This window comes from Vulpes lagopus, chromosome X, assembly GCF_018345385.1.
Source record: "Vulpes lagopus strain Blue_001 chromosome X, ASM1834538v1, whole genome shotgun sequence".
Taxonomy (NCBI): Eukaryota; Metazoa; Chordata; class Mammalia; order Carnivora; family Canidae; genus Vulpes; species Vulpes lagopus.
Window position 1 is genome coordinate 48821649 of NC_054848.1, and position 12229 is coordinate 48833877.

The 12229-nt window shown below is 41.8% G+C and overlaps 1 protein-coding gene across 2 annotated transcripts in view; it reads right to left on the reverse strand.

Annotated features, from left to right (window-relative positions):
- Positions 1 to 11705, reverse strand: part of ARHGEF9 (Cdc42 guanine nucleotide exchange factor 9) — a 206497-nt gene extending 194792 nt beyond the window's left edge. The window contains exon 1 of one of the 2 annotated variants that reach the window (XM_041741718.1): positions 11139 to 11705. In XM_041741718.1, coding sequence (XP_041597652.1) covers positions 11139 to 11168 — 30 coding nt within the window. In that variant the 5' untranslated portion in view covers positions 11169 to 11705. The remainder of the gene's footprint in view (positions 1 to 11138) is intronic. The other variant, XM_041741725.1, reaches the window with a different exon arrangement.
- Positions 11706 to 12229: the final 524 nt, after the last annotated feature.

The window sequence follows — 12229 nt, forward strand, 5'->3', positions numbered from 1 at the left end:
GAGGGCATAACTAAGGCACAGAAAGTTTAGATAACATGCTCATGGTCACAAAACTAAGAAGTAGCAGAGTCAGAATTTGAACCTGGGCAGTCTAGTTCCAGAGTGTGTGTTATTAACCACGCAATCATGGATAGCTGCCTTTGAGGATAGCTAATGCACACTCTACCACGGCCTACAAACTCCTTAGGCCTACAGGGTCCTATGTGAGCTGGTCCCTGCCTAACTCTATAGCTTCCTATCATGCCACTTGCCCCTCTCTTCCTGTGCTACAGTCACACTGGCCTTCTTTCTATCCCTCAAGCATAGACTATTCCAACCTCAAGGACTTTGCACATGCTATTCCTGCTGCCTCTCCCAAACTCCCGACAAACCTCATTGTCTCCTTCTTTATTCTTTATTGTAATCCGAAGTTGTTAGGATCTTTCCTCAAATCTCTACATGTTGACTCAACATAATGTCACTTCCCTGGGTATGCTAGGCAAGCTCTTTGACAAAATGTTTCCTCATGACAATCAGGCTTCTTAAACCTAGCTGAATGCATTTATTTCCCCCCACCCCTGCCTGGTTTCCATTACCAAACAGCTTAATCATTTGCAGAACTAGTCATGTTCTAACACACACATAGACACACCAAAAATAGTACCAAAATAGCATGACGAGCAATGAGCTCCTAAGAAGTTCCTCTCATCATGTCATGTGTTTGGGGCCTTTCTCAGTTTCTCCTCAAGCGGACAATTCAGGAAGCCTAAGGCTGGGGTGGGGGGATATGTTCCTTGTGAATGAAATTCTTACTGCATCTCATAGCACTCAGCAAAAATTTAGGTCTGGTCTTCTGAGGTCTGAATTCAGGTCAGAAGAAAAGATCATATTCTGCCCACCCAACTATGGATCCCTCTGTCCCATCAGAAATACTAATTAATCCCTATATGGGTAGAGAATAGCAGAGTTCACACAGCCCTTTTCTGTCTACTCACTCATCTGATTCTCACAGTAGACTCAGAAGATAAGTGAAGCTATCTGATGATTAATTTTATGTATCAACTTGGGCCACAGGATACCCAGATATTTGGTCAAACATTATTCTGGGTGTTTCTGAATGAGATTAACAGTTAAATTCATAGACTGAATAAAGCAGAGTGTCCTCTCCGAAGATGCGTCCCATCCAATCAATTGAAGACTTGAATAAAACAAAAAGGCTAAGTAAGAGGGAACTTCTCCTGCCTGACAGCTTGGGCTAGGACATACTGTGTGTGTGTGTGGTGGCGGGAGGGGGGGTGGTGTTTGTGTGTTGGTGTGTTGCCTCTAGCTATCAAATGCAACCTCTTCCCTCCTCTTATCCTGTCTGTACCACAAAAGGAACCCTCCACCACTCAATCTTATGTCATTGCCCTTTCTAACAGGGAAAAGCTTTTGAGCCTGGTATTCAAGGATTCAAGGGCTTTTTTGATGTGGCCCCAGTTCACCTTGCCATAATTACTGGATCCAGCCACACCAGAGCACCCATATTGTATTTCCAGAACATACTTACCCTTTCATGCTTCAATTCTTTATCTATCTGATTCTTATCTAATCAAAGGTTGTTCCCTTTGCTAGGAATACTTTTTGGTTCATCTACCATGCCTGTTCTCCACACCAAGCCGACTCTATTATCTGAAAGGCTTAACAGTACAGCTTAAATACTATCTATTCTAGGAAGCCCTGTCCACACCTTGTCTTGACTATCCCATGCCTCAGCCTGCAATAGTGCCCGGAAAGAGTAGCGGCTTGATAAACATCCATTTTCTTAAATGGCCTGCTAAAATCCGTTGCAGCATTGTTTATCATGGCAAATGACTGGAAACAAACTAATTGGCCATCAGTAAAGGACACAATAGAATTCTATGTAGCCATACAAAAAAAGAGGCATATCTGCATGCACTGATATGGAATAATCTCCAAGAATATTATTAATTTAAAAAAGGTAAGCACAGAACTGCTGAATATACTAACTATATGAAGAAAAGAAAGTGTGTGTGTGTGTGTGTATGTGTGAGTGTGTGTGTGTTTATGTACATAAGTAAATGCTTGTAGAGGCATAGGATATATCTATACAAATACCTAAGAAATTTATGACAGTAGCTGTCTCTAGGCTGGGCAACTGAAGACCAGGGGCAGGAAAAAAACTTACAAAGACATAATTTTTACCTCAATCCCTTCCCTGTTCTTTGAATTTTGCACCATGTGCATTTATTACCAATTCAGGATAAATAAATTTTGTCATGCATCTATTACGTGGGGAAGGAGTTGTCATTAAGTATTGACATAAATTTCTTTTTCAGATTAGCTAGAAAGGACCCTGAGGAATGGAATACAATTAGGTGGCAATCACAAACAAATGAAGCTGTATAGTTCTAAGCCAATTGGGATGGGCTCTGGCTCTGAAGAGAATATAAAAATAAAAACAATAAAGATTTATATAGCTTTTACTCTGCTCCAGGCATTTTTCAAAGTACCTTATATGCATTCACTCATTTAATCCTCACAACAACATTTTCAAATGGGGATGTACTATTATCTTCTCAACTTTAAAAATGAAGACCCTGAGGGGTTAAGCAGGCTGTCCAAGACCATGCAGACAATAAGTGGCCAGAACAATTATTTGAATGCAGGGAATCTGGTTCCAGGGTGGGTGCTCCTAAACATTATGCAATGTTTCTAATACCAAGACTGAATGATGAAAGCTAGAGAACTCTGCCTGCTGTATCACCCACACCTAGCAGTCTATAAATAACCAATAAATACATTGGATAAATGTATAAATGGATGGATGCCCTTTTTGAACTCGGCCACAGTAACTTCTTGCAAGATACATCCACAAAGGCAAAAGAAACAAAAGCAAAAATGAACTATTGGGACTTCATCAAGATAAGAAGCTTTTGCACAGCAAAGGATACAGTCAACAAAACTAAAAGACAACCTACAGAATGGGAGAAGATATTTGCAAATGACATATCAGATAAAGGGCTAGTTTCCAAAATCTATAAAGAACTTATTAAACTCAACACCAAAGAAACAAACAATCAAATCATGAAATGGGCAAAAGACATGAAGAGAAATCTCACAGAGGAAGACATGGACATGGCCAACATGCAAATGAGAAAATGCTCTGCATCACTTGCCATCAGGGAAATACAAATCAAAACCACAATGAGATACCACCTCACACCAGTGAGAATGGGGAAAATTAACAAGGCAGGAAACCACAAATGTTGGAGAGGATGCGGAGAAAAGGGAACCCTCTTACACTGTTGGTGGGAATGTGAAATGGTGCAGCCACTCTGGAAAACTGTGTGGAGGTTCCTCAAAGAGTTAAAAATAGACCTGCCCTACGACCCAGCAATTGCACTGTTGGGGATTTACCCCAAAGATTCAGATGCAATGAAATGCCGGGACACCTGCACCCCAATGTTTCTATCAGCAATGGCCACAATAGCCAAACTGTGGAAGGAGCCTCGGTGTCCATCGAAAGATGAATGGATAAAGAAGATGTGGTTTATGTATACAATGGAATATTACTCCGCCATTAGAAACGACAAATACCCACCATTGGCTTCAACGTGGATGGAACTGGAGGGTATTATGCTGAGTGAAATAAGTCAATTGGAGAAGGGCAAACAGTGTATGTTCTCATTCATTTGGGGAATATAAATAATAGTGAAAGGGAATATAAAGGAAGGGAAAAGAAATGTTGGGAAATATCAGGAAGGGAGACAGAACATAAAGACTCCTAACTCGGGGAAACGAACTAGGGGTGGTGGAAGGGGAGGAGGGCGGGTGTTGGAGGGGAATGGGTGACGGGCACTAAGGTGGACACTTGACGGGATGAGCACTGGGTGTTTTTCTGTATGTTGGTAAATTGAACACCAATAAAAATTAATTTTAAAAAATGGATGGATGGATCAAATAAATGGATATGTGCATTAGTAAGTAAATCAGTGAGTGGATGAAGGATGGATAGAGGGATGGGGTGAATGGGTTGTAGCTGGCTTTTTTTTTTTTTAAGAATAAGGCTTTTTAAATCAGATCTTAATTTGAAATCTGATGCTGCCCTTTCTTTAACTCTGAGCAAGGTACTTCAATTCTCTATCCTTGTTTCTAAGATGAACTAAGCTATGAACTCCCAGAGGGTAGAGACATTTTTCTGTTTCATTCCTTGCTGTATCCCCAATGACTTGAGTAGAAGAGTACCTGTCACATGGTAGGTGCTCAGCAAATATTTGTTACATGAACTTATAAATTAACAAATGTTGACATTAAAACCCATTTTGTAGGGGCTAATGAAAGGATTGATTGAGATTATATTTAGTATAACTGGCATATAACAGGTAAATTTCCCTTCCTTTGCCCCCTAGTAATGAAGGTTGCAGAAGGCATACTTAACTGGGAATTGAGATATGTGGATCCTTTTCCCACTACTGAGTAGCTGTGTGGTCTTGTGTCAAGCACCCTCCCTCTCTGACATTCAGTTTTCTCAATCTATAAAATGAATAGTATTCACATTTTTTGTAGCAGGTAGGGGGAAATGCAGAGCAAGCAAAACTTTTTTCCAAAACCTTAAGCAACAATCCAACATATGATGCAAAAACACAGGTACTCTTCATAGATCAAAAGGAGGAGACCCAAATTTCTGGCTGCCCCTGCCCATCTCCTTTCCTTGAGGCACTGCCATGGTAATTCTAGGCATTCAGGTAGGGGTCTGCAAACCTTTTCTGTAAAGGGTCAAATAGTGAATATTGCAGGCTTTTCAGGCTATATGGTCTCTGTCACAACTGCTCAACTCTGTCTTTGTATCATAAAGGCAGAATGGGCATGGCTATGTTCCAATAAAACTTAATTTATGGACACTGAGATTTGAATTTCATATAAATTTTCATATAATTTCATATATGTGTCACAAGATATTACTCTTTTTTGTCCAATCTTTTTCCAGCCTATATATTTTAATATAAAAATATATATTTTATATTAAAAATATAAAAACCATTCTTAGCCTGTAGGCTGGATTTGACTGGCAAACCGTAGTTTGCTGACCCCTGATCTAAGGTGTTGGACTAAATTTTTATTCCCAATATCCTCAGCTTGGACATTATAGCTGAGGCAGCCCATATGCAACATGGATAAAGCCTGAAACTATACTTGCCATGAAATTCTGGAAAATAGATAACAGAGTGAACTGGGTCTGCTTTAAGTTAGAACGCCTCAAAAAAGGAGAAAGCTCAAGTTTTGTTCTCATTTCTCATTTACCCAGGCTGAACTACATTTTGAACTACTTACTAGTTCATCTACTGTCACAACTTTAACTGTCACTAATGCCTCCCAGTCCTCTGAGCTCAATACGTAGATCACCAACTGTCTATTGGATATGCCCCATACAAGGCTGTCCAAGCATCTCACTCAACATGGCTCAGACTGTACTTGTCATCTCCTCATTCCACCCCCTCCTTAAACATTGGTCCTCATTTTGCATTCCCCATTTCTGTGGGAGATATCACCATTCATTTGGTCTCATAAGAAGACTCTGTCACTGGGAGGAAGCAAAGGAAGACTAGGGTATGTCACATCTTGATTGATCTTCCACCAGACTGATAGCAATATTTTTACTCTGGCCACATCCATCAAGCTATGGGTCACAGTCCAAAGCCAAATTCAAGTCCTAAGATTTTGCATTTTTTACACTGGCATACATAGATGTGAATTAACTGAGACAATGACTGCAGGTTGTCTCCCCACAGCCCATTCTCCCTTTCTTCCTTGGTATCAGAAACCTTGCTCCGATTGTTGGCTATACACATTGTCACCCGTTTACATGACTACTTTCCCAAGTTTCCCTTGCAACTGGAAGCATTCTTGTGACTCAATTCTGACCAATGAGACAGAAGTAGAAATATTAAATAAGACCTTTAAGAAGATTTATTTAAAAAGGATGGTCAAGTCCTTTTCCTCTCTTTTAACCTTCCTTCCTGTTTCTTAGAATGTGGATGTTAACAGATGTTCTGGAACTTCCATACCAATCTTGGACCAATCTTGGATTAAGCAACCTCAACAATTAAAGCCAAACGCTGGGATGGTAGAGCAGAGAAGTTCATAAACGCTTCATGAAGCTGCCATACTGGCCCTAATATGCCTATCTCCTGACTACCTTTATGTGGAATAACACCTGTATGCTTTAAGCCAGTGTAGATATATCTCTGATTCATAGCAGAATCAAGTCAACTATATATATATAAAGTTCGACTTGCCAACATACAGTATAGCACCCAGTGTTCATCCCATCAAGTACCCTCTTCAGTGCCCATCACCCAGTCACCCCATCCCCCTGCCCACCTCCCCTTCTACTACCCCTTGTTCGTTTCCCAGAGTTGGGAGTCTCTCATGTTTTGTCACTCTCTCTGATTTTTCCCACTCATTTTCCCTCCTTTCCCCTATAATCCCTTTCACTATTTCTTATATTCCCTGTATGAGTGAAACCATATAATGATTATCCTCTCTGATTTCAAGTCAACTATTAAACTTACAAATTGGCCATTTTATTTTGCCTATGCAGAGATTTCCACCAAATCCAACAATGTGGCTTTTATAAAGGTCACATGAAATTTGGCATGAAATTTAGCCCATGATTTCATATTCTTCTTCAAAGCAGTGGCATACCAAGGGTGTGACAATAGAAGTAAACAACCCTTAGTGCAGGCAGTGAAGGAGTGTGCTATCTATAGAGATTTTTTATAGATGAAAAGTCAAAGTATTTTTTTATCACCATGAACCAGCAATTTTAAACAAGGTCAGTAATAAAATATTCCTCCCTGAATAAAACCTTTTGCTGGTCAAAGTTCTAAGCAATTGTTATTACTCTTGACGTTTAAATCAGCATCTTGTATTACGTATCCTTTAATAACACTGTATTTACATGGATGTGGATTTAGTTGCCCCCCCACACACACACACACACAGACTTTACAGGTGTTTCTTCAGTTCATTTCACTTGCAAAGCTTTAAAATCATTTAATGTAGCTTTGGGTGCATTTCATGGCTTCAATCCCTCTGGTAATATATGTTCCATCATTTAAATTGTAGGCTCAAAGTAAACAGTGATAGCACAGATATTGTAAAGTCAAAGAAACGGAATGTAAGTGTTTTCAATTCTGCCATTCTATTTGACCAACTACAGTTTTTATTTATGCTTAAAATTTAAAACAGCAAAAACAGTACAAACTGCAATGTGTACTATTTTTGTTCAGTAAGTGCGCATTTACAGTTAAATGTGAGATGTTACTGAATTTAAATATCTTTTAAATTTAAGTTCATTCCTCTTTTTCATTACTAATTATTTTAAAATTAAAAACAAAACAAAATAATTGTTAGTACAGATTACTATTAAAAATAATTTTGTCAAATAGCTGAGAGTATAAAAAATGAGTTATTTCAGATCTCACATAAATGCTAAGTATACTAGATCTCTAAAGTAGTAATAATCTAATTAATCTTATTGTCCAGAATTCTAGAAAGCAAGGAACTGGCTCACTGGTAATTCACATAGAACCAATCCTCAATTAGCCCCATCAGAGGTCAGGAGCCCAAAGAAGATCATTTGATCATTGACTTAGATGTGAAATGTCCTTGCCTACATATACCCATTCTTTGTTCATTCTAGCCCCACACTCAACCATATGAGAAACAGATGGGTGATCAGAAAGGAGAAAGACACAAATTATCTGCAAATGATGCTAGGTATAGCCCTTTTACCCTTGTCCAAACCACCATCACCTCTAACCTCGACTCTTGTAAGAGCCTCCTTACACCTTTTTCCTTTGCCCCACTATATTCTGTTTAATTTTAAATCAGATTATGTCCCATACATGTTCAAACCTTCCAAAATCTACCAATCTCACTCAGATTAAATGCCCCAGGGAAACTGGCTTCCTTGTTCCTTAAACAAATCAGTTTTGCTCCTTCAATCTCTCTCTCTCTCTCTCTCTCTCTCTCTCTCCCCCCCCCCCCACCTCGGCTGTTTCTTATGCCTAGAACCCTCCTAAATATCTGCACAGAGCTTGTTTCTTCATTTCCTACACATCTCTGTGCCAATGTCTCTTAATCAAAGAGGCTCTGAGTCATCTGTCTAATATATCATCCCACCCCCTATTTCTCTCTATTCTCTTGCCAGGTTTTCTTTTTCTTTTTAGTGCTTAGCACCACCTGCCATATTGTACATTAATTTGTGTCATTGTATAGTGAGCACCTAGCCCCCAGAATATAAGATCAATGAGAATGGGGAATTTGTTTTTGTTCACTGCTGTCTCCCCAGCACTTAAATCAGTGCAAACTCATAGTAGATACTCTATTTTTTAATGAATTAACAACTTCAATAGCACCTATGAAATAAGCTATTTTATACCCATTTTATAGACGAGGATTTAAAAAGTTTGACAATTGGCAAGTGTTTCAGAGCTGAGAAGTATAAAAGCCAGGCTTGTGACTCTGAGACCAGCGCTCAACCTCAGACTTGTGACTCTGAGACCAGCGTTCTCTCCACTCTAGGCTTAACCTAGCACAAATTACATTGTAAACAGAAGTTATGAATAAGGGGATCCTGGGTGGCTCAGTTAAGCCTCTGCCTTTGGCTCAGATCACAGTCCCAGCATCCAGGGGTCCTGGGACAGAGTTCAGCAGGGAGTCTTCTTCTCCCTTCCCCTGCTCTTGCACTCTCATGCTCGCTCGCTCTCTCTCCCCTTCTCAAATAAATAAAATCTTTTTTAAAAAAAGAAGTTATAAATAAATATACTACAATTTACCATCAAAAGTGAACTCACAATTTTTTTGACACTCTCTACTGAGACAAATCTTATTCTGTAAAATCCCTACTGGTGTTTTTTATGTTCAAAGACCTTCATTTGCAAGTGACACTTGCAATCAGTTAAAACAATCAAATGTTCTAAAAAGGAATCCCACTATTATAAAAAGCCTAATATAAATTACAGGCCCTTTGCAAATGAAACTTTCATTTGCATTCATTTCATTTGCAAATGAAAGAGTAGACCTTTAGAATGGCCTCGTTAAAAAATGGTGGCTAAATAAATATTCTCTATTTTTTTTCGTAATGAGCCACTACTTACATTTTATCCAACATTTACTTCTAGGAATCTGAGAATCTCAGACCTCCAAGGAATTTTGGTGATCATTAATAGCCCCATTTAACAGGTGAGAAAACTAAGTCCCCAAACATTCCTATCAGAACAGTAGCAGGGCCAAGACTAGAGGTTTCTTGCCTCCAGATGAGAATAAAGTTTCTTAAATTCTGGCAAATTTTTAAATAAATGCTTTTATCACCACTTAAGTCCCCTAAAAATATTATAAGAATTCCCCATCAATCAATCTTTAATTTCATAGTCTCTACAAGGTTTCTGTTACTCTCTCTTTTCTCTCACACACAATTGGCAAAATTTCAGATTTCTCTATTAATTTAATCTGTGGCTTAAATCTTCTCTATTAATTTAATGGGTTGCTCTGGACCCCTATACTAAAATATATATAGAAGAGGTGGGAGGCATACTCATCTTCCAGAAATACCAGGACTGTCATATTTTGTTTTGTTTTTCAGGCAAATTTCATGGCATTAGTTCATCCTGAAAGAAATTCTTTCCCAAGATCATGACTGTTTGTTTCTTTCTGCCTCTCAGCACCATTTGAACTGATGATTCTGTGAAGCAGTGGGGAGGGACAATGATGAAGAGATAGAAGACTCCTGTGCTAGACTCAGCTTTGCCTTCATGGAGCTGTGTGGCCCTGGGCAAGTCTCTCCCATTCTCTGGGTTGCAGGTTTCCTGGATGGATGACAAGGACTTGAAGGTCTTTTCCTGATGTAACCTTTTTCTGGTTCTACAAACATCTGAAACAGTTTCGATGGGACCGCAGGGAAGTAGAGGTCTGAGAAAGTCTCTCAAAGCTCTGGCATATAAGAATATAAACTGGATGCCTTTAAGAATCAGTGAAACAGAATTCTAAGGAAACCTGGAGGAAAGGAGGAGGACAGCTCCTCTGAATACAGTCCTAATCCATACCAAATTCCTCTTCCCTTCCAGAACAGGAGCAAAAAAGATTTAAACATCAGTTTTTACCCAACTGCTTCAGGCTACTTTCCTTCAGCTGTGGGTTGTGACTGGGAGTGCAGAAGTGTGGGCTAGGGTTGCCATCAGCGCCTGCTGACCCAACACAACTGCCCTCCAAGACCCTCTTGCCTCCTACAACCCCCAATCCCCCACCCTGGCCCCAGTCCCTGACTAGACTTGAGCTACCCCTGGCTGAGTCAGAAAGGCATCAACAAGCAGCCACCACTTCCTCTCTTCAAGGGAAGTCATTCCAAGGTCTCCAGGTGGAGAAGGGAGCACCATAGCATACAATGAATTGTTGAAGGATAATACTAAACACACATACAAGCACACACTCACACTCCTTGATGGGGGGTGGGGATGAGAAAGAGCTCTCCTAACTGAATGGGGCTCAGACCCATTTCCAAGATGAGGATTTCTGAAGCTCTCTCCTTTACAAAATCCCAAGTGTGTACAGGATGTCTCCAGCCCAGGCAAAGAAGGGCTCCAGGGCCCCCCTATGCAGCTTCCCTGAGAGTCACTTCCTGGCCCTCAAGCCCTGAGACTGGCCAGGGTGAAGGGGTGCATGCAGCCTATTTAGGGGACCATGAAGCTCTCCCAATACTGTCTTCTCCACAATCCCAGGCTTTTTGACTACTCTCTCCCTCCTAAATCCATACCAGCTCACCGGCGCTTTCGAGCCTCACTATTCCCAGAGAGACCCTCTACCAGCCTTCCTTGCCTCATTGGCCTTCCAGGTGACCCCCACTCTCACCCTACCCCAATGGGGGAAGGTAGGTAGGAATGCGGAGGGGGATGGGAGGGGTCTTTCTTCAGCAGGCGAGTGAGTAAAGGACTCCTAAAATGGCCACAGGAAGCTCGCTACTGTCTCAAGGACAGTGCCGGAGAGGGCGGTGAGCAGAAGCCAGGGGGCTCATTGCAGAGCCTCTGGTGAAGGAGCTGGGGTGGGGCTAGGGGACTGAGGCTCAGGCAGGGTAAACTGGGGTTATATGCACTCACCATTCCTGATCCGCCCCTTATCCACTGCATGGTGCCCGAGAAGTCCGTCTTCTCTGAGGCCTGGGTGGCTGGCGCGGGTTGTCTCAGGCAGGCTGGGCTGGCAGGGCTGGATCAAGCGAAAGCCCTAGCGCCCCCTCCGCCTCCCCTCCTCCACAGCCCTAAAGCCCAATCCCCTCCGCCCCGGACCTCCCCTTCAGTCAGGTTGTTCCATCCCAGCTGGCAGGCTCTGCCTCTCCGCCCTGCAGCTCCAGGGGTGCTTGGCTGGGAGAAGCGTAGGAGGAGGGTCCCAACCGACTGCCTTTGTCCCCAGCCAAGGCTTCAGAACTGGGAGGTGGGGTGCAGGGAGAGGATGGGGGTAAATGACCTTCACCCGGGAGAAGGCGGAGGCCACCTCTTCCTGCCTGAACCCCCTCCCCGTGCTGTAGTTAGATGCTGTTTATTGTGGGGCTCCCCGGTTGTGTCAATTGTGTCGAGTCAGCGAAAAGTCCCCTCCAAAGTTGCCAGAGGTGTTGGGCCAACCTCCGAAATAATAAGATCCTGCCCCAGTGGAGCCACGCCGATACTCTCCTCCTTCCCTTCCCCCAGCCCTCCCTCTGCATACTCCCCTCCGATCCTCTCTTCTATTGTGTACTCTTGGGGCTTTCATCCTCTTTACTTTCGCTTCTCAGAACAACTCTGTGAACATAGGCATTAGTATCTTCATTTTACAGATAAATAAATGGAGGTTTAGAAGATGGAAGGGACCTATCTAAGGTCACATAAAAAGATAAAGCCTTGACTTTACCCTTTGCAGCTTTCCAAGCCTCTTTTTGCTAACGCAAGTGCGCGCGCGCCCCCAGGCGCGCGCGCGCGCGCGCACACATACACCATTCCAGGATTCTCCCTCACATCCTCAGGAATATGAAAGGTAGCTTGTTGATGGATGAATTTTCCATTTGCTTGTTTTTCTGAGAATGAGTCAAAAGAACATCAGCAAAACAGGCAAACGGAGAAAGCACCCACCTCTTCATGATGTCCCTAAATCTGGGCAGTGCAATCCAGGCTGGCACCTTTACAGCTACTGAATGTTGACATTGCTGGTCACATTCAAA